The sequence below is a fragment of the Castor canadensis genome, chromosome 8 (assembly GCF_047511655.1).
Source record: "Castor canadensis chromosome 8, mCasCan1.hap1v2, whole genome shotgun sequence".
Taxonomy (NCBI): domain Eukaryota; kingdom Metazoa; phylum Chordata; class Mammalia; order Rodentia; family Castoridae; genus Castor; species Castor canadensis.
In genome coordinates, this window is record NC_133393.1 from 40,904,961 (window position 1) to 40,927,957 (window position 22,997).

Here is a 22,997-nt window from a genome sequence, read left to right on the forward strand (position 1 = left end):
AAGGTAGCTCTTGGTTTAGCAGCAACTTTGTTAGGAAGGTTTGCTCGTTACCCAACTGCTGGAAGATTTTACTTTTATAAAATTGCTAAGGAGCAATTACATAACATGTAATCACTGGGATAAAACATAAAGGCTCAAAAAACGAGAGAGCGAGAGAGAATCCAGTGTTAGTTATATGATTGTAAGCATAAGAAAAATAAACCAAGAGTTCAGACAATGCACACCATGTTTCCTAAGTCAACTAATCACTGATTAAATGTAATATCACGTGACACAAGGGGAAAACCGAGAGCATTCTTCGAGGGCAGGAAAGTTGAAGTGGGAGTAAAAAAGACCAAACCCAGTTTGAAACATGGAAAGTATGACCATGGCCGTGACAGTCTCAGTGGCTGTCTCAGGAGCTTTCCTGGCGTCTAAGATAATTAAGTGCAGCCTGTTGTATATAGATGCAAAGATAGGATCTTCCTTTCCATTCTGTCATTTTTGAAAAGGAAAAGAGGCCTTGATAAAAACAAAAAACAAAGATAAAATCCCAACAAAAATAACAAAGCATATTACAGCAGCTAGATCGTAAGTAAACCCAGAACTGAAAATTGAAAAGACAATGTACAGGAGCCAGCTGGTTTCCATCTCTCCTTTTTCTTCCACCGTGCTGTGCTTTCTGGGCTATCAGTCCCCTGCATGGTTTTAACACCTTCCACTCCTCCAGCTCTTTTGTTTAGTTCTTCATTTTGTTTTCCTGATTATTATTAAAAAAATTGAATCCAGGATTCCTCTCTACTGCCCCACCATGCAAACACTCTATGACAACGGGCCCATCTTCACCACTGCCTCTTCCCTACACCACCTGGGTTGGGGGTGCCCTGTGTCTCCACAACATTCAAACAACCTTTGGGTCAAGCCTGCTTTCCACTTTCTTGACTGAAAGACTGTGCTCTTGACCATTCCTACCACCGTTTTCTGCCACTCAAAATCCTACTTATCTTTTCAATCCAAGTTCAAAAGAATCAGTTCTGCAGAGTCTTCTAAGGTGTTTCCAGAAGAACTTGGACATTTCCACAGTCTTTTCTTCTATGTGTGTGTGTGTGTGTGTGTGTGTGTGTGTGTGTTTACACTCCCCATTCTTATACCTCCCTGATGTTAATTAAAACAAGAATCTATGCAGGTGCACTGAGTTAATTTCTCCTTCCACTAGATTGTAAGCACCTCAAAAGGAACTATTAGGCCATGCTTTTTTATGTTGAATTTCACCTATCACACTCACACAATTTTTTTAAAAGCAAGTGGTAGAATTTTAATTTCTTATATAATTTATTGGTGAAAAATAGAAAATAAGCATGGCCAGTCTTGAGAGAACAATAAATAGCAATAGTAGACTCTGAACAAAGAGCTGATTGAGGGTACTGGGGTTTGAACTCAGGGTCTCGCACTTGCTAGGCAGAGGCTCTACCTCTTAAGCCACTCTGCAAGCCCAGTGGAGAATGATGGAGGGGGTAAATTCAACAATGACATATTGTAAGAACTTTTGCAATGTCACAGTGTACCCCCAGCACAACAATAAAAGAAAAAAAAAGGATGATTGATTGACTCTTACCAACCAATTAAATCAAAACTAGCTCTGTAAACAATCAGTCACAAAACTCAAAGGGACAATTGCTGGTGAATTAAGCAAATGGCTTCTATCCTAAGGTTTTTAGCCTTTGGCTATTTTTACAAAGGAAAGATAAAGTATTAAACAATTACCCAGTCAATGCCACCAAATAAAACTGCCAATGTGGAAAGGGGTAGGGAATCAGAATTATTCTGACACTCCCAATTCTCACTGTGGTGTGAGGTCAAACACATGGATTCACTTTTCTGTCTCTGTGTCCATAGGCCACAACCGCAGCAAATAATCACACCCTGCTGGATTCCAGGAGTGTGGCCAGTCTTTTCTATGATGGAACCTGCTAAGTATTATTATGAATACAAAAAACTGCACGCTGTCTTTTGGAAGAATGAAGCTGATATTCATGCCTGTATTTGTGTCCTGAGACATCCCAGGGAAAAATTATTCCAACCGTGGACCTAATTCCATGAACAAAGGAGATCCCTGAGAACAAAGTTTTCCTGGCAGTGAAGACAAACAATACATGTGGTCCATGAGCGTCTTCCTCTCTCTGAAATATCTTGCTAGGACTCAGTCTAGGCAATAGAAAACCAATTCATTCTCATGATAAATTCTGCCCTCCTATCCCTTCTTCTTTCTACCTCCCCCACTTTCTTTTTCTCTCTCCCTCTTTCTCTCTCTCTCTCTCTGTGCTCTCACTCTTGCTGTCTTTCTCTCTCACAAAATACTAGGTATTAAACATTGAGTCTCAAGTTTCAATCATGTCTCTAGTTTAAGGCAGTTCAAATGGACAAGGACAGGCCTCTTCCCTGCTCTCTCTCACACTGCAATTCTAATGGCCATGAAGCATTTAGTTTATCGTGTATTAATTCTCTGAAGACAACATGAGCCACCCACCAAGTCAATTCACTCCTTTTAACAAAGCTAGTTTGTCAAAGATTCATGGGCACTGACAATTTCTCTACTCCCTTTTCCTTTCTTGTTCTAAGGTCAATCGTAGGTTCATTATTTGGCTAGATACTAGGCCAAGTCTTTGGATATGTTATTTCATTTAACCCCCACAATGCATCTATTAGGCAGATTACTATTATTCTTATTCTAAAGATGTGCCAAGTGAGGCTTAGAGAGGCAAGTCCCCTAACCAAGGGTTCTACATTACCGTGTCTAATGGTCTTCCCAGCACTTTTGGTAAAGTTCCCTTCTTGAGAATGGAATTGATTCCGTTGAAAGGAATCCATAGCTTTTAGAGACCTCTTATGCACATTCATCTTTGTAAAGAGCCATTCACCTGTGATGATTTTCTATCACCATTACTTGTACAGATTGTTAACATTTGTTTTGTTTTGTTTTGGCTGACACTGGGTTTGAACTTGGGACCTCATGCTTCCTGGGCAGGACTGTTAACATTTGAGGGTTAAAAGAGCTAAAATCACATGAGAGTAAAACCTCATGAATCCCAGGTTCAAAGTCCCTGAATTTACACATCTTTCTGAAGCATATACCCCCCTTCTTTCCATCTGTGGAAAGCTGATGTGTACTAGTTGTGTGGTAACACAGCTCCAGGACTGGTCAGAGAGACTCTTTGGAAGGAAGGGTGCTGTCTTACAGAGGCCAATCCACCATGTGTACCTCCTTCCCAGAGGAAGGATAGACTCGGCCAATCCTTCATCTGCAATTTCATCTTGGATTCTGGTTCTCCAACACTCATCCCAAAGTCTTATGAGTTGTTTTGAATATTAAAAACAAAAACACTCCCTAGTCACATGCATATTTTTAATAACACAATGAGATGACAAAGAGGCAAAAACACTAAGTCAACATGTTATCTCTTTCACTCTGTAGTATTAATGAGGGCCATGCACACACTACAAGGAAGACACAATCTAAGAAAAGCAAGTGGGAAAGGGGCGAAGTTTATTAAGTGAAACCTAACAACTGCCAGAACAACAGTGCAACATTTGTTGTGAGCTCCCTCCTGCCCGTGGCCCAATGGCTCCCAAGTATCCATCTGTTGAAGAACTTTTGGCCTGTGCTTCAACATCAGAACACTGAACTGGTCTCCTTACTGTCCCAAAGAAATTCATACAGAAGACTATGAAAATGTCCTCCTTGTAGCCTTCTTTGTTTGGAACAATGGGAAATATGAGAGGGGAAAGGTACCTTCTCATCCCCAGAACCCCAGCATAATAGCAGGGGTTATGACCCAAAGGAGTTTTGACTTTGTATGGTGCTTCGTGCTTTTTAAAATCATTTTCATACATTATTTTAATCAATTCATATAATAGCTTTCTTGTTTACAACTAAGAAATACAGCCCACAGAAATGTGCCCAGGATCTTAGGGCTAGGCTGGGACAACTGTGGCTAGAATCCAGATGGCATGGTTGGCCCATTCTTTCCAGCAGGTCTTGGTTCACTCTCTAACTTTTTGCTCCATATTCAGGTTGCTTTGTCAGTTAGCAATGCCATCTAACTACACATTGATTTCAAAAGAAGAAAAACACAAATCCTTCATTGACATGTATATGTAGATACAAAAATAAATGTAGCATTCTTCTTTATTGCTTTTTTTTTTTTTTTTGTTAATGGATGTCTTTCCCAGATGAAAAGGCCCTGTTGGGGAAGTTTGTTGATCTTTTATTTCTAGGTACATATAATACTCCCTAGTAATAGCACAGCCTTCACACCAGGAAATTATATGCTAAATATTTCCCACTGTCTCACAGCTTGGCCTGTCAATTTCTCCCAGATGTCAGACATCTGAGTGAGTGCAACAACACACAGCAAATTCAAAGTGATTTTTTCAAGATGTGGAAGAGGACAGCTGTCCTCAGGAGTCTGTCATAAGTCCAGCTCTGGGCATCCACATTTTCCAGAACCCCCTTCCAACTCATCTCCCCATAGCTTTTAATGACAAAAAAAGTGTCCAGGAGGTTGACCAGATATCTGCATAACGTACGAAGCCTGAAGCCATGAAGAGTTAGTGATGGCCCCATGCAATGTGATCTGAAATGGTTTTCCAGACCCTGCTGGCAGAAACCGGGGCAAGATCCACTCTCAAGTGTTTTCAGCTGAATGAGGATGTCACAGGAAGATGTCATCTTCAGTGTGGGGCTGCTGTTCAGGGTGGTATCCGGGCACCACTGAGCCCCTCGACTTTAGCAAAATACAGCAGAAATCCTGCTCACACCGTTTCTATCTTGGGAAGAGTCACTGGCCCCAAATGTTTATTTGGGGAAGTGACTGGAAGAAAAGCTTGTTCTGCGCCAGGTTTAGAAAAATCTGGGAAAATACTCTGTAGTCGTGCAAATTTCTGAAAAAAGTAAAATAAAAGAGACAAATTGAGAAGTGAATGATTGCGACGATGCAGCAGTTGTCAACCCTCACTTGACTGCCATTCTCTAAGAACTCTCTGGGCATCTCATTCTGGAAGCCCTTCTTATACCTGTCACCTCATTCACTACAAATTTGGGCCAGGAGATTCACTACTTACAAACTTCAGTAGTCACAAGCCTCTACTATTAGAGATCTGTGTGGAAAGGCAGTGCCCATGGAAGCAGGCATTTGCCAACAAGAAACTAAAGTTTTTAAATTTCTGTTTTTTTAAATTTACTGTCTTGTAATTTTAATTATCTTCTTACATGCAACTAACCCTAATAACAAAACTGTAAGCTCTATGAGAGCAGGAATAATGTCTTAACACCTTTTTATAGCCTCTAGAGTTTTGGCAGTGCTTTGTATTCAGGAGGTGCCCACAGGAGCCTTTTCTTTGCTTATATCTGGGTTTTTTATTTTAAAATCTTATAAAATAAAATAAATAAAGCAAGGAATTTATTTAAGATTGCTCCACCATTTATTTAAAAGCAAGGCTTTATTTAAAGAACTTGCCTGACATGGATGAGGTCCTGGGTTTGAGCCCCCCCAAAAAAAAGGAAAGGAAAAAAATTACTTTAAGAATTCTTTTCAGATTAATTGACATAGGTCATTCTTTGAGAACTTGAAAACATCCAGAAAAGTCATGGGTATTGTAAAGGTATAATTTCTCATCTTGGTCTGATTGTAAAAGACTATATTTCATCTTGCTCTGATATTTATTTTGCTTTTTAATAAGCTTTTTGAGCTACATGTAGTAATTGTACAGATTTATGAGTCTGTTAATCTATGTCTAAAATAGCAATCAGAGGGATAGTCCATAGCCAAAGAGGCAAGTGAGTGAATACAGGTCACAGTGTGTGACAAGAGCTGGTCCTAAATTAGATCCTGGGTGAGTCTATTCTGGTCCCTGTGGAGCTGGGGAGCCAGCTCTCCCTGGTGGTACTAAGACATATAATGAAGATACCTTCCTAGTGGGTCAGAGCTTCAACTACCCTATTCTGCCATGACCATGGTCAGCCCAGGTGCACAGCCATACAGAGAGGATTGGGGGAGCTTCAAGCTAGACACTGAGACTCCAAGGCCTTTGGCTCTTCAAGAGCATCTTTTGGTACTTCTCAAACACTCTTCACTGGTCTGATCCCATTTTCTTGTCACAAAGCTCCAGGTGTAGCCACGATTGAAAGCGAGCTGGGGAGGCTGTAGAAAGCTTCCTCTCATGATTTCTCAGTACAGGGGGCCTCAGTGAGTCCAGGCTTCACAGCATCATCTCCCTTCCCATTACTAATGGTAATACATATACAAAATACAATATGTATTGGGATTGGTGGCCCCCGGTGGCTTTTTCATAGTAATAAATGTTTTAAACAGATACTTACACAAGTGAAAATGATGAGTGTTAAGTAGAAAATGACCAGAGAGGAGAGCAGTACAATCTCAGCTCTATACTTCTTAAAAGTTGTTTCTTTAGGTCCCTGGGGGCATCCTTTTAAAAAAGAGAGAAATGTATGAAGCCATTTAACAGAAATTTTCTACTGTGATGAAAACCTGAGAATGTTTCATTCCTAATTCCTCTAGGAAGTCCCCACACCCATCCTCACCTCTGTCCAGGAAGAACCACAGTCATGGTTAAAGTAACAGCAGTGAGTGTTCACTGTGACTCTGTGCTGGCTGAGTGCCACCGATATGTACATGGCGTCTCCTGAACTTTCAGAGCAGATCTGAGAAGTTCTATTTTACCAATAAAGCAGCTGAGCTCAGAAAAGCTAAGGACAGGCAGGTGGCAGGGCCAGGCACCCAAGCTTCTCCTGCCACCTGTCTGCTCCCAAGTCAGATGCCAGGCCTTTCCTGGCTTTTGTCTTGACATCAGATGAACCATCATTGGTTAGTACATAAGTTACATTGACTTCTTTAGGTTAAGAAGACTTGGGGACTATGAAATGGGGTAGCAGACCAAAAAAAGCAATGCATTTTGGGAAAACCACAGCTCTCCCACCAAACTGGGCAACTTAGGCGGCAAAAAACAGCTCTCTCCTTGATGTGGCTGCAGCACTTGGAGGAGGAAGGGCCCACCCAGGAAAAGCCAGGGAGGGAAAGCCTCTTTCTATTCAGGTGTCAAATCCAGCGGACTATGGCTACGCGGGTAAGCAAGTTTGCCTTGCGCTGCAGTGAGGCTACTAACGGCTCTGCTTAAGGGCCCAGGTAGAGCAGTTGGTAGCAGCTGTTCCCAGGGAGTTCCTCCCTGAGGCCTATGGATTTAGAATTAGACTTGAAATTCCATCCAATGATCTGAGATGGATTCTCTTAGGGGTTTATAATTCAATGAAAGAGATCAAAAGCCACTATCCTATTAGTCCCTAACATTGATTGAGCATTCAGTCTACCCTAGGGATAGCGCTCAGCATTTTAATGCAATATCTGATTTAATATTAGCATCAAGCCCGAGTGTAGAAGTTATTGTTCCCATTTTAGAGACGAGAGAATTGAGGCTTAGTGGGGATCAGTGCTGGGTCCAAGGCCACATGCTAATGAGCAGCAAACCTAGCAATTGAGCAAGGGTCAAGTATTCCACTGTGACCCCTTCATTTGTAGACAGCATTATCTTGAAAGAGGAAAAAAAGAGGAATTCATTTCCTCTCTGCTTCCCACGGGACGTCTGCTCATCTTGGCTCTTCCCTGAAAGGCTGCTCTCATTTCTTATCCATTGAGGGCCTACTGTAGGATGAGACAATAGAGAACAAGACAGAAGATCTGTGTTCTCTTGGGGGAGCCGGAAGTAAACTGATCCATACATAGCAGGTCAGGTTCAAAAAGTGTCATGAAGACAAACAAACCAGGGCAAAAGGCTGCAGATTAAGGAGGGTGCAAGGTATGTATGTGTCACACACACACAACAGCGAGCAAAATGCAAACACTGCCCCTTTAAACAGAATTATGTATGTTGAGCTAAAGAATATTATTTTGACTCTGATGGCTTTCAGATAAGGAGAAACTAGGTATTGCACAAAATCAAGAGTTTATGGTCTGTTGGTGACCAGGCATGACCCTGGACTGGGAATAATGGAGTTTGCACAGCCTCTCCATGTAGGAGTTTGCACAGCCTCTTCTACCATATTTTTCCCAGTACTTCCTAGCTTGACCTTTGTTCTCACATCTCCTTGAAGAATACAACCTGCTGTGTCCGCATACCAGCAAAACTAGATAAAAGTACCAGAACTGTTAGGAGACTCGCTGATGCCAGATTAATCAGTACCTTAGATAAGGTGTCCTGAGTGCCTTGATGGTTCCAGAACTGATGTGCTGTAATTAAGCTTCATTAGCCTTAGGAAAATTAGCCCACCAAACCTCATTCCTTTCACCTTGCATCAATTGTTAAAGCTTGATTTTTACCTGAGTCTTTTCCTTGTACTGACCTATAAAATAAACACTCTGGCTCAGGTAGGCGCTCACGTTTCCCATCAGGAACGTGCAGCCTTCCCGTCCCCAGCTCTTCTGTTTTATGTTGTATGTCTGTATGTTTGTGTGTGTTTTATTTCTCATTCCCCCGTTGCTCTTAGGCTCACACAGCATACCCACGAAGGCCGGGGCAATGGTCTACATAATGAAATGCACTGAAAGCTGTTGAACAATATGGGGTAGGGGAAAGGGAAGGAAGAGTAATAGAGGAAGTCTGACTAATTAAAGTATGATAGATGTATTTACAGGTGAAATACCAAGGCAAGACCCCCCCTTGAACAATGAAGGACAGGAATGTAAAACAGGTTATGTTATGCGGAGGGGTCATGTTAGGGGAGGTTATAAATGGGAGGGGGAGGGCAAATGAAGAGGGTAAAGGAGGGTGAAAATGGTCGGTGTACTTTCTATATGTGTTTTAAGATGTAACACTGAAACCTGATGAAGTCATTTTAAAAAGGGGAGAGGGAGATGAGGGAGAATAATGGTGAGGAAGAATCTAATTGGGGTACAGAACCCCCCTGTACAACTATTATATACTAATGAAAAGGTTAAAAATGTAATTATAAAAAAGAGTTCATGGAAAACATGTTTGTCATTTCCAGCCTTAGTCTGTAACAAGTGTTAGACAAAAGTCAATGTATCATTTAAGCCGTCTGAAGAAAAAGTGATGACGTTCTTGCAGAGGAATTCAGCTGCCAGCCACAGATGTGATCCAAAGCTGGAGGCTGAGACTGAGAAAGAGAGGATGGATTGATTTCAGGACCTAGGGAAAGTGCATACCGATCCTTCAAGAAGAAAACAAGAGCAGCAGGTCAGCTCACCTGTCACTTTCAAAGTCACCATGGCACTGAAGTTTCTCTGCCCTCCAAGCTCCTGCAAGGTGCACCTGTATGTCCCAGAGCTGCAGATGGTAGTGTTTTGGATCTTCAGAGAATAGTGGTTTTTCCTGGGGTCCTCAAAAGAGCCATTTTGCCCCTTGTGATGATAGCGCAGCCCACCGAGGTGCAGGCCTTCCTGGGGGACTTCCAGTCTCTCCTCGCCACCCTCCGTGAGCTGTGAAGAAGCAACCACAGTGCATCACACTCACTGGTCAACCCTGCAGGCTCTGAACTTGTACCAAGGCTTTACAACTTGTTTTCATAAAAACATCCAAAAATCATGCTTCTAAAGCAAGATCCAGTGCTTTTTTGTTGTGTATGAACTCTGGGGAAGGAGAGAATCTATGAAGGCTATATTTTCTTTGAAATAAGATCTGGCCTGTATTTTGCAATTCTAAAACCATATCCTAACTTCCACTCTATAGAAGGGAGAGAGTGTTACTATTGACTATGGTGATGAATATGAATTACTTTGTACTCAATCCAGGTGCTGTTATTTCTATACTAAATGATCTAGTTTCCTTCAGATAGCAGCTCATCCACTGACTGATTCTTAACTTTGATTGCCAGCCTTTTATTTGGAAAAGTTCTTAAGTCTGTTACGATCATTGCCATCTGGGTACCAGTGGCTCATGCCTATAATCCTAGCTACTCAGAAGGCAGAGATCAGGAGGATCAAGGCTCGAAGCCAGCCTAGGCAAACAGTTTTCGAGACCCTATCTTGAAAATACCCAACACAAAAAAGGTCTGGTGGAGTGGTAGAGTGCTCAGGTGGTAGACTATCTGCCTGAGTTCAAACCCCAGTACTATACATCATCACAAGACAACTCATCTTAAACCAGAGGTGCAGATGAGCAGTTCTTCCTGGCAACAGTCACCCTTCTTCAAAGGCTATGATGTGCATATACCCATGTTGCAGAAAATGCTGCCTTTTCTCTCTGCTGAAGAGAGAGTCGTGGAGGTTTCATGGGTCAGACCATGCAGTAATGACATCAAATTACCCTTGGAAGGGCAGTAACAGTCTGCCTCTCTCTACCCACCACAGGCCAGCCCAATTTAGCCAAGCAATTAATCTGGCTGGGTTTCTCTCCCTGAAACTATCTTTGTGATTCAACTGGTGGGGTGTTTTCAGCATCTAACTCTTCAGAGATGTGGCACACACCACATTCACCATCCCTTCTCTCTTGCGTGGCTGTATTTCTAATTTGCCTGATGAACTCGCCAATTGCTCCTCCTCGGAAATGTGTTAAAGTTTCTAAAATGGATTTGCACCAACAGTAAAACATATCGATGCTTTCAGTGCTCATGGTAGCCCTTCAACATGGGCCTCCCTAGCAGTACCTGAGCTGAGAACAGCAGGGAGCCCTGGGTCAAGTGGCCTCCCTTATCTGTCCTCAGCATTGTAACATCACCCAAGAGCCACCTTAGAGAAAGACAGATTGGCTATGTCCTGTGTGGGGAGCATTCTGCAGCTCTTCTTTGATGTCTAGAAAGGACTCAGCAGGGAAATGCATAGCCAAGGGATTGGGGGACACCCTATAAAAGAACACACACACACACACACACACACACACAAACTCTCTAAACTCCTTTCCCTCTCTCTCAGCTTAATTTATGAAGCCAAGGCCAGCACTACAAGGTCACCCCAGCTCAGGCCTCAGCCTTTGGTGGTTAGTAGTTCCTGTAGAGTGGGCTACAGAGACCTCTGCTGGCAGATTTCTGGCTCACTCCTAGCATGAGGCAGAGAAGAATTCCTTTTTTCAGGCAGAGTCTGAACATAAATCCCATTTCTGGATGGTCCCTCGGTTTCTAAAGGTTCCTTCCTAAATAATCAAGAGCTACAAAAGGAAGCCAAATGACTGGGGCCTTTGGGTGTTCAAAAATAAAACAGAGAGGTGGCTGAAGATCCTTCCATGAAACGAAAGGCATCCAACTGATTCCAGAACACGTTGAAGTGAGCACAATATTCCCTTTCCGAGCCCAAGTAAATCACACACTATCCATTCTCTCCCCACCCCCGCCCTCGCTCCACAGCCCAGCAGAGGACTTCTTCCTACCAGACAAAGTTCCGGCTAACAGTGCACAGCCAATTGGTGCCACTTGCCCTGCATGGCCAGTTTAGACTAATTAACTCATCTCAGTCTCTGCAGGACTTATGCCAATGCTCCATCCCACTCTCTTTCTAAATTAACCTCCAAATGTAAATGCGGCCGGGATGACCTACCTCGGCTTTTCTCCTGAGAGCTTCTAGCCCATCCAGCCCCCTCTCCTTCAACTCAGAATAGCCCATCAGAAAATCAAGATTAAAGTTTGCAGAGCCCCCTGGGGCTGGTGGAAATGATAAATGATGGTGTCTATGGATGGCCCCATTATGGAGGCAGCTGCTGGGAATGATGAAGCAAGGAAGTGTTGGAGACAAAACTAGCTGGCAGTAGCCTTCCACCTATCTGAAGAGGAGAATTCATTTTAAAACTCGGCAGTTATACAACAAGGAAGTTTATGAGACGGTCCATGGTCTCTGGCAAATTTCCAGCCTTTGGTTATTTTTAAATGGCAACAATTAAAGGCAGTATGGAACCATAAGAAGGACAGGAAGAAGAACTGGGGAGAAATGCTAAACAAGGAACACGAAAGCAACCTCCTTCAGAATTCTGATTTGTTGACTCATCAGAGCTATCAGCAAGATCACTGCAAAATATCTCAGGGTCATCTTCCAAAGACCTCTTCTGAATGACACAGAGAGCTAATGGCATACCTGAGAGCTCTTGCCAAATGTTTGGCTGGCGCGCTTGGCTTTATAACTAACTGCAGTAGTGCCCCTTCCTCTCCAAGGCGGATGCATTCCGAGACCCCCAGTGGAAATCTTATAGTACGTATAAGAACCTTATACGTACTATGTTTTCCCTACATATACACACCATTGACCAATTTAGGCACACATTTTTAATTCATGTCTTCCACCCACCAATCAATACCTTGTACATCTCTCATCTAAGCACTTATCACACACAGTGTACATAACACTTACAGTCTCAGGCGTAACAATTCCCTTCTCCACAATTTCAGGCATAAAAGATTCATTCTTGCCATAGATTTTAGCAACTTCAGTATAAGATTTATTTTTTTCTTATTAAGTCAAGGATTTTACCCTTCCACTTGAAGGAAGCATTTTACAGCTTCTCTTTGGCATACCCGAACTATCAGCATCACTAGTCTTGTGCTTTAGGATCATTATTAAATAAAATATGGAATACTTGGACATAACCACTCTGAAGCCATGATAATCCATCTGAAGCAGCTATGATGTGACTACTAGGCAGGTAGCATACACAGTGCGGATACACTGAACCAAGGGACGATTCACATTGTAGGCAAGACAAAACGTGAGGTTTCATCAAGCTATTCACCATGGCAAGCAATCGAAACTTGCAAATCTTTTATTTGTGGAATTTTCCATGTAATATTTCCAGACTCAGGTTGATCATGAGTAACAAGAATGGAAGAAAGTAAAATCATGAATAAGAGGGGACTGCTATGTAGCAAAGAGGACCTTCTGCAAAAGCACATAATACACCTGCAAATATTTCATAACCCTTCCTCTAGTTTCAAGTTCTAGGTATTTGCAAGGTCTATTCCCCTTCCTTTTGCCACTTTAAAATACACTATCTCATGTGACTCCACCTGAGTAATCTGGGATGTGTTCACTGCTGCAGAAGAAATGGTTTTTATGTTAATGTTTCCTGCTGAAAGTGGGGTAGGGCACTAGCAATAGGTACCAAGGAACTTGTTATGCAAACGTTCACATGGTTCTCAATAGATATGTGTCATGTGAGTCAGCTGTGGCAGAAACAGCACCAAGATCTGAAGGAGAAGGTTCAGAGGAAGGGGAGTGCGAAAGCAGCAAATGGGCAGTTCTCAACTTTGCTTTGTTTTATGAGTTCTATAAGCATTGGAACTGGCTCAAAATCAACCACTGGCAAGAATGGCTTTTTAAACATTCCAAGTCTAAAAGTGTTTCATTGCTTCACTGCAAAAGCATTCTAGGAAATAGTAATTTATAACAAAGGGAACCCTCAGATTCATTCACAGCCTAGCATAATTGATGGGAACTATTTAATGCACACTTCACGACGCTAATATTGGAGTACAATGTGCCGAAGCACAACACAATTTGGGCAAATTAATTCCTCAAGACACACATCCCAATAATGTTTTAAAAATCTACACTTTGTGCATTAACTTCCATGCTGATAACTCTGTTTTCTGACTGAATCAGAAAAGAGTAAAATAGAGGATATCTCATTTTCAGAAAGCCTAGGGACTCTGACTTGTCTCAAGACCTCCAATTTGACTAAATAACTTAAATACCATATTCTTTCTCTGAAATAAAGATTTGACCTTAAGAAAACCACAAGCCCTAAATTAAAACAAACTCTCTTTAATTCACTGAATACTACATCAAGCAAACACAAGTACTAATTTTAAAGGCACATGAATTAAACAGATTTTTTTAAATGATGAACAAATTTGAACTAGAACAAAAGAAATTGAATGAATAAATATGGCTGGACTTGAGCCAACATTTCAATCAAAAACTATTGTAGCCAGTGCTTTTAAAAAAAAAAAGCTTATATAATTTTACACAAATACATGCCAACCTCATAGATTACCATATTCAAATGTAAGAGGGCAATGGTTCCATTCCTATAGCAAAGGTTTTGATCACAAACTCGAAATCCAGCTACATTTTAGCAGATACATTAGATCTGCTAAAAATGTGATATAAGCTTAACAAAAGAAAAGGACGAGATTTCTTTTGAGAGGAAAAGATGTGTGTATGTACATAGGCATATAAACATTTCACTTAACAATTGGACAAAACACATTTAAAGGTCTTTAAGTATTTAAGTATTTAAAGGTTGCATTAAATTAATCTGATATATTCCAAGCACATTGGAACAGCTTTTTTCTTTATTGCATCTCTTGTGCACTAACATTCATGTACCTTGGTTTCTAACTCAATTAAAGTGCCAATATAATCCCCATTCATCATAAAAACGGCTTTTATAACGTGCAAAATAGTTTGGCTGGGAGGTTGATGTCATAATGAGGGTAGAATGTATGAACATTAACATCGGTTTTTTTCTAAGCGTAGTTTTATTAGAAAAATGATTTTCCACTTTGAAATTTGCTGGGGCTAACAGACAGAGTTGAATTTATGGCTGTTAACAAGAATTATGAGTATCACAGAGGCAGTCTAATTAAGAGCACAGGCTTTGGAGTTGGACAGAGCTGGAACCAATCCCAGCCCTACCACGGCTTTTCTGCTCTTGGCCAACTGGCTGCACAACTCCCAGAATAGTCTGTTGCATTGGGACCTGGGGGTGATTGTGTCTCACAGAGTTGGTGAAGATATTAATGAAGGTGTGTACAGACACCCAGCAGAGTACCAATCACATGGAAAGTCCTGCAGATACTACTTAATCTCTCTCTCTCTCTCTCTCTCTCTCTCTCTCTCTCTCTCTCTCTCCCCCCTCCCTCCTTCCCTCCCTGCTCCCCTCTGTTTCTCTCTTTCTCCAAGGTTTCATTCATACTAAATAGTTTCTTACACATAGAAAATATTCAAAATGTATTTTCTGAATAACCAAGTGAATTTTAGAAATAATGAGAAAATTACAAGAGCCTTGGCCTTGCCATCAAAAGGCCTGAAGTCAAGTCCCAGCTTCTTCATTACCTGTCTGGGTCATCTTCAGTAAATCACCTCACTTCTGAGTTTCACTTCCTTGTCTGGAAAGGGATTATTATAAGAACCAAATGAGAAAACATGCAAAAGTGACATAAAGTTGACAGTGTCGGTAACAGAAATTGTTGTCACAATTGGCTGCTTTGCACTCCATTCACATTCTGTCATTCCTTGCAGCTGATACTTCCTGTCTCCTCTCTGGTGAAGTTGCCCTACAAATCCCCATCTCTGCTCTAGGAAGCTTTCTTTCCACCCACAATTGCTCCAAACTACCCATAACGTTCTTAATTTTCTAATTTACCATCATAATAATATGACAACAGCCCTTTGGAACTGCAACTTGAAGGCACCATTCACTGTTCACACCAACTATCCATTAGCATCTTCTGGGGCCTCCTGGATCTGGAAGAGGTGACATCAGGAGCTCTGAGCCAGGTCCTTTATAGAGTGTCACACTTGGTTCTACAAGAGACACATGTAACTCAGGCCTGACATCCCACTGTCTCGGTTGGTTCTAAAGGGTCCTGGACCCAATCAAAGCCACTTGAGAATAACTAGATATATTAGAAGAAAGGTACAATCTTTTCCTTCACACTTGTCTTTGGAAAGACACCCAAGTCTGCAGTTACCAGCTAATATCTCCCTGCTGGGTGGAGGCTAAGAACAAAACTAATATAAAGGAAGAGTTGAGAGATGGAAAGTCACCAAGCCCTGGGGATATTCAAGAACCTCTCAGTCAAATCATATTTGTTTTCTAGAGCTGCTGGTGACAAAGCACTTCAAACTAGGTAGCTTAAAACAACAGAAAGTTATTCTTGCATGTTTCTGGAGGCCAGAAGTTGAAGATCAAGATGTCAACAGGCTATGTTCTTTCTAAAGGCCCTGGAGGAGAATCCGTTGTGTGCATTTCTTTCTCCTTCTAGGGCTGCCAGTGATCCTTGGCATCCCTTGGCTGAAGATGTAATCATTCCAATCTCTGTCTTCATATTCTCATGGTATCCCTGTTATCCCAGTTTGTCTGGGTTTGTGTCTGTTTTCTCTTTTTATAATGACGTCAGGCGTAGTGAATCAGGACCCACCCTAGTCAGATATGACCTCATCTGCAAAGACGTTATTTCCAAATAAAGTCACAGTCGCAGCTACCAGGAACTTAGCATGTCTTTTCATTGTGAAATTGAATTGTGGGGACACAATTCAACCCACAACACTAGCCATAACTAAACCATATCTTGATTTTTTGGGGTTTTTTTTCCCCATTCATATGTGTGTGTATCTAAATTCCTTTTATTTAAGGTAGGATTAGATTTCCAATCCTTGTAGCCAAAAAAGTACAGACCCTGAACCACCACATAAATAAATGTGGCACCAGGCGGGGGGGGGGGTGGGTTACTGTGCTTCTCTGTGTGGCTTCAGCCTCTTCATCAATCCTGCTTGGTCCTTTGAGGTCATCTGCCACACACTCCTCATGGAATGAGACCTCAGGTCCTGATCAGATACTGAAACTTTGTTCTCCAGAACTGACCCAGAAAGTCTGGTCCAAGGTGATTATGAATTGTTTATGTCAACTAGCATCCTTCTTTCCCCAAAGGTTTTCCCTATCTGATCCCATAATTCTGCTGAAGAGCCATCAGCTCTTCTGGAATCTATTCTCTCTTTGAAGAACTAGAACAAGAACACTCAGCAGACTAGTTGATGCTCCAAAAAAAGGTCAAGTGATATTAACAAGCCTTGGGCTCCCAAGTACAAACTAGTTACACATGGCACACATTGGAATTTTACCCAAATTCCAATGCAGTTTTACTCAAAACAAAACAAACAAAAATCCAAAAGCATGTTTAGGGGTGTGAAGGAGTCTTAGGGATATGCTTTGGCCCACCTCTGGTTTGAGTTCAGGACTATTGGTGGGAAATTTAGAATTATTGTAGAAGTAGCCCAGAATAGATCATGGAAACAGAAGAACCATTTTTTAGGTAATGAATCTGTGTTCAGTCCTGCTCTGCATAAAACCTTCCTCTACGTCACAGAGACCTCCTCCAAACTTCCCCTTTTTCATGTAGTGACATACCAAAGAGCTTAACTAAGACAACCAAGTCCTCATGTGATTAAGGTTCCCCCTGTATTCATGGAAAACACATGGGGATTTTGGTTTTCTGTTTGTTTATTTAACATTTCCTTCTTATCCTTTTCAAGCTGAAAAGTCCAAAAACCTCTGTGGTCTACCACTGTCATCTGAGAGTTCTTCCACCAGCTCTTAGACAGCTTCATGCTGCCTTATCTGTTCCTCTGTAGAATCACAGGGACAAGACGAGTAACCAAGAAAATCCAAAAAAGTAAGGAAAATTCCAAGCATGTGTTCAAGTCTTCATTGAGTTAACCTGATGGGAATTTCACTGTAGTGAAAGAATGAAGGCTTCCCCAAGACTGCTCTGGGATGAATTACATTCTATCCCTCACCATGAGAACTGTGCTTTTCTTTAGAAATAACTTGCATTACAGCAGTCTCTTTGCTTAAAATCTTCCAATGGCTCCTGACTTCCACAAGGGTAACACTCAAGTCATTACAGTTTGACATGCATGGTCCTTCACAATCTATCCCTAGCCTACTTCTAACATTATCTTTCAGTCATCTGCTGTATCATTGTCCCTTCTAGATCCTAGTTACCCCACAGGTCCCCAAAAAGCTGTGTGTATTTCATATCTATGCCTTTTCTTACAATGGTCCTCTGCCAAACGTTCTGTGTCAGTTTGGAAGTACTTGGTACACATTTGGGACTTACAAAGATTTACTAAACAATAAAAGTGTAGACAAACAGAGACATCTAAAAACCAACTTTACATCTTTCATAGTTCAACCTAAAAGTGATTCCACCAGGCCAAGGAAGATAGGTATCAATGAGGACAATCTGATTTTTTTTAATTATCATACATTGTTTTCACATTTCAGTTTTTCAGTTCTTCTATATTTAATGTAGAAATGTTTTCCTTTTCTCCTAAAAACATATTCTTAAATCCATCTTCAACAGATGGCATTCTAGAATCAAGAAAGTGGCAATGGGTTCATCAGGGTCTGTGGCTGTACAGCTTGTATCAGCTCTATTTAGTCCCTCCTTTCCTAAGCACTGTGCTTTCCTCAGGGCCCTCACCTTGAAGCTCATTGTCATGCAAGATGGTAGAGACAGAAAATATAATTCCATTCAAGAGGAGTTGATCAACATACAGGGAAGACAACTTCATAATGAGTCAAGGACAAGTGAGATTGACACGGATTCTGTCCTTGAAATGTTTTAAGTAACCTTGTGAAAGCCATTAACCTTCTCTACAATAGTTCCCTAGCATCAATGTCAGAAACAGAACACTCCACGGGATAGTCCACGATCTACCACAGCTGGGGCTTTTCTAACTATTATAAAGGTCAAATCTGATCTGTTCTCTGAAACTACTCTTACTTCCTCTTTCTCCCTTCCTTTGGAAATCATTTAAATAAGGCACTAGTCTTATGACGCCTGGCTGTCCTCACCCCCGCACCATCACCCAGAGATGACACTAGATATCCTCTTTCACTTTGCATCACCATAGGTTGTCAGGTATCCTAGCACATTACAAGATGGCTCTGCATCTGTTAGATAAGAGACCACTCATCATTATTACTACTGGAGGATATCAACCATGCTCAAAGCAGCCCATCCAGAGATGTTTTCTCTCTCCAAGTCAGGTGAAATTTCATTAAAGAGAGTGTGGACAGCGGCACTCCACATGAAGCACAGGCATTTTGCATGGTCTTACTACTGACAGGCATGACACAGTGCTATGCCCTCTTCTACCAGAATTTAAATAAAAGTCACAATCAGTGGAAGAAGTGTGATGGATGAAAGTCTATTTCCCAAAAGACCTCTCCCAAAAACATAATTGATTACAACTTTGAATTAAACTGTACTATGATCCCAAAGGATATAATTTATTAATTTTTCTATTTCTCAATCATCCATCCTGCTAAAAAAGTCCAAGAGAGGAAGGGATAAGAGGACCCTTTGTGGATCCAGGTAGGAGCAAGGAAGAGCTGGGCTAACAGACATTGGGCTAATGCCATTCACTTTTGCCTTGCCTTTGACACCCTGTGCATGTCTATATGGGTTCCCTCCTCCCCCACTGCATCTTTGAAACAGAGAAAATAAAGTGGACACTGTTCCTCCCCAGCTCATTAGTGTTTGTAATATTACAAACACTAACTGGATGCCATCTGCTTGGAGTTCTGGGTAAAAGGCAAATGATTGAAAGAAAATATGGTTTGGATGGGCTCTTTGCTAATCACAAGTCATCAGTGCCAATTAGACAATGTCAGGATGCTCTGTGGTGCCTGGGGATGAGATGGTAAATGGAATTTTAAGTCGTGAGTCATTACAACCATCATTGGGGTGTAGAGAAGGCCTGCAAGAACAGGACTCTATATGGCAGACGTGAAACCCCAGTCCGAGGGACTCCACTTCATTTGTCAGGCACACAGTCTGCTCCTGTGTAGGAGAAATACGCTTTACAAAGGCAGGACAGTGACATGAATGGCGATGAGACGAACTTGGTGTCAGGGTTAAATTCCCCACTACATGACTTCCTCTCCACTTCACTGAACACTCTATAAGAAACTGTGGGAAAAATGACACAATGCTTAATCTGAGCAATGAAATACATTCATTGACCTTATTTCCAGAATATTCTACCCATTTTGTTGTATGATTAATGAAGAAGTATAATTATTGGGCTGGAAAGTAACAATTATTTACAGACTATGCTGAGACTTGTTAAAAAGTACTGGGAAAAAATGATACACGTCAATATCAAGGTATCTGGTTAGTTGATTGACACAACACAGATCTATCTACCAATCTCATGGACCAACAAGAAAAAAAAAAAGAGAATGCCTAAAAGCTGCTTTTCTTTGGGACAGAATTTGGAGAGACCTTCAGGGCAAATCCTGCAAGAACTGTGTCCAAAACACAAGAACATACATTATAGAGTTACATCATCGGCTGACATCCAAGGAGAAGTCAAAGGTTAATTGCTATGGTTTACTGAACCATTCCAAACGACCCTGTGCAAGAAGATTTAACTTGACAACTGTTTGAACTTTATAGTCTGAAATTTCATCTACTTGTTTCATGAGGACTTTTTAATTACTCCCCTGGGGATATTAATAATGTTTTCTTCTTTTAATTACTCTCTGGAAGGGATAGTGGTTTCATGTTTTCTTTCTCCTTTGAGATAACTAAGTGTATGCTTGGTTTGCCCAGGGACACTTTTATTTTCTCTACCTTAAGTAATTAAGGTAGAAAACAGAGCTGTCAGGGTTGACTTCTAACAACCCAAGAGCTGGAATCAGACTACTTAGTTGAAAGGCCGCCTCCACTATTTGGCCAGCTGTGTAACACTGAGCAGGTGATTTCCCTCCCCTGGGCTGTTTCTTACCTGTAAAGCAGGAACAGTAATAATACTGATCGCCTAAGTCCAGCACCGGAAAGGCAGAAATGGATAATGTATGCAATTATTTATTTCAGAGCCTGACATACAGTGATTACTCAAATATTGGCTTTATAGTATTTTTAAGTGCTATTGTTTTGACTATGTGAGCAATTTTGGAATTGTTTTCTCTGAGTCCACAGTGAAATAAGGTAGAAATGAAGCAAAATACTAACATCCCACTACACTATTCAGCCCCAAGGCAGCACCATCACCACTGTTCATCAGTCATGGCGCTAGCTGGGGCTCATCAAGCACCTTTGCAATTAACAGGGCAAGCACTGGTGTCTGCCAGAATGCTGACAATCCAGTTAAGAGAGCAAACATACACACACACACACACACACACACACACACACACACACTCATACACACGATGACTCCTATGCCGCTTTGCCCTGTAAAATGACCAGGCACGTGCAGGTTTGTATAGGATCTTTGACGGTGGACAGAAGAAAGCCTCGCATTTTGTAGAAAGCTACAAACGTCTAGAAATTTCCTCCAAGATAAGACAACAAATCAGGGAGAGCCTCAGAGTGGGCTATCACATTCATTTGACTTAAAATGGATTTGTCCTGTGACAGTAACCACCAGTAAAGAAGGAGAGCAGAGGACCGCTACTATCAAACCTTCTGCTGGGCTTTAAAATGGCCAGCATTTTAAATCTTAGAATCTTAGACTGTTCTAGTAGAAAATGTAACCTTAAAACAAGCCTTCTGCATCTCAGTTCTCCCACTGTAGAGACAGCGACAAGTTATTACGCATGCTCAGGCCTCTAGCTCATGAACAACCCCCCCGCCCCACCATCCTCCTCTCCCCTTCCCATAAGGATGCCCTCCCGGCTGGACAGAGGAAGAAGCCGGGGTGAGGGAAGAGACTGAGAACATGCCAGAAAGGGGAGGACTACTGATAAATGCCTCCTATGTGTGAGCCATCCTAAATCACCTTAAGGATGTCCTCGTCCTTCCCCTCAAATTGCCCCCTCCCTCTCTCATGTTCTGTGGGCATCACGGTCAAAAGACACAAAAAAACAGAAGTCTGAGGACAGTCCACCCCTCCACTGCCCAAAAAACAGGCCCTTGTTGCTTTCATCCTGGCCTCCTGGCTACCACCACAGGTGGCCTCCCGAATTAATCCAACCCAGAGCTGTCTGCCCTTCCAAAACGTCATATTGGGGTCATTCATCCCAAGCCACCTTTGAGGTCTAGCGGGAACAAACAGCTGGATTCGGGTGGGGCGCGGATGGGAGAGGTGTGTCAGAACGGCTGGTACCGCACCCAGACTCCGGGCCACACTGGGTCGCCAGCCTCAGGGAGCTAGCTGGTGCTGCTGCTCCGACAAGGCCTCGCAAACCCCGGCCAGCGGCATCGCCGAGCTTACCTTGGCCCAGGAGACAGTGTAAGAGACCTGAGGGTCCCGGGGGGCGGTGCAGGGCAGGTCCACAGTCTGGGAACAAGCCACCTTCACGTCCTGCGTCGCGAGCGCCAGGATGCAGGCTGCAAGAGAAAGGGAGAGAGTGCGCCGTGAGCCGGCGACCTAAGGGGGTGCCGCGGCCATGCGGGGGGACAGGCTGGGGGACAGGCGACCGCGGGCCCTACCGCAGTTCAGGAGCAGGAGCTGGAGGCCGCGCGACATGGCTGGAGTGCTGCGCCGCCGCCTCGGGGCTGCCGGCCTCTGGCGCGCTCGCGCCGCGCCACCCTCTTGTACCCCGCGGGCTCGGGGACTTCCCCGTGCGCCGGCCCCGGGGAATCCCCGCCGGCTGCGGAAGCGGGCGCGCCTTCTCTGTCCCGCGGCAGCCCGGGCGCCCCCGTCCCCGCCCCCGGCGCCCCCGCCCCCACGCGCGCGTCCCCGCCCCCCGCGCGCGCCCCGGCCGGGCGCCCCAAGTTAGCGTCGCTGCGGCGGCGGCTGAGCAGCGGCGACAACAAGCTCCGCGTAACGGCCCGCGCTTGGGGCTTTGCAAACCGCGATCACACGCATGACAGCGGCCCGTTCACCCTCAAAACGAAGCCGGGAACCAAGCCATAAAGTGGGTTGTGCCCATTTTACAGAGACGAAACCAGATTGAGAGAGGGTGGGCTGCCTCCCCCACAGCAGAGCCTGTCCGCGGTGACGTCAGTGGCGAACCTAAGCCCTCACTCTTCTCCAGATTCTCTGATAAGCAAAGACTTGTTAGATTGATTTCCGTAGGAATGGCATGAGACTGGTCCTGGGCTCCTGCCTTCCCTGGAGGAGAGGGGCTTCTCCACGCTGTTTAAATTATTTCAGCAAAAGAGAACTCCCCCTCCTAAAATAATAACTATACACGCACACATACATGCACAAAAAGTTTATTTGAAAAGGACAAAGAATGATGATCAGGTCACCTGTAATCCATTCAGAAACCTTTTCATTAATATTTTGGCATATTGGCTTCAGTGCATTGGTAGGTATTTT

The 22,997-nt window shown here is 42.9% G+C and overlaps 1 protein-coding gene across 2 annotated transcripts; it reads right to left on the bottom strand.

The window, feature by feature from the left end:
- Nucleotides 1-3,368: 3,368 nt before the first annotated feature.
- Nucleotides 3,369-22,371, bottom strand: Cd83 (CD83 molecule). Of its 2 annotated transcripts, XM_020184827.2 has the most exons (5): nucleotides 22,163-22,368; nucleotides 21,945-22,060; nucleotides 9,257-9,488; nucleotides 6,359-6,465; nucleotides 3,369-4,920 (listed from the first exon to the last, which is right to left on the bottom strand). In XM_020184827.2, exons 1-5 carry the CDS (start codon nucleotides 22,197-22,199, stop codon nucleotides 4,792-4,794), a joined length of 621 nt encoding a protein of 206 aa, XP_020040416.2. In that variant the 5' UTR covers nucleotides 22,200-22,368; the 3' UTR covers nucleotides 3,369-4,791. The 2 variants fall into 2 exon arrangements, with proteins under 2 accessions (XP_020040416.2, XP_073938978.1); XM_074082877.1 differs by lacking the exon at nucleotides 3,369-4,920 and having other exon boundaries at nucleotides 6,379-6,465; nucleotides 9,264-9,488; nucleotides 22,163-22,371.
- Nucleotides 22,372-22,997: the final 626 nt, after the last annotated feature.

What these genes read in the sequence shown, in the direction of transcription:
- Cd83 (XM_020184827.2), bottom strand. Translation starts at nt 22,199, where the DNA reads ATGTCGCGCGGCCTCCAGCTCCTGCTCCTGAACTGCG. An exon ending in GCTCCTGCTCCTGAACTGCG is followed by an intron (nt 22,061 to 22,162) that starts GTAGGGCCCGCG and finishes TTTCTCTTGCAG; the next exon opens with CCTGCATCCTGGCGCTCGCG. An exon ending in CACTCATCATTTTCACTTGT is followed by an intron (nt 4,921 to 6,358) that starts GTAAGTATCTGT and finishes TACTTTTTTCAG; the next exon opens with AAATTTGCACGACTACAGAG.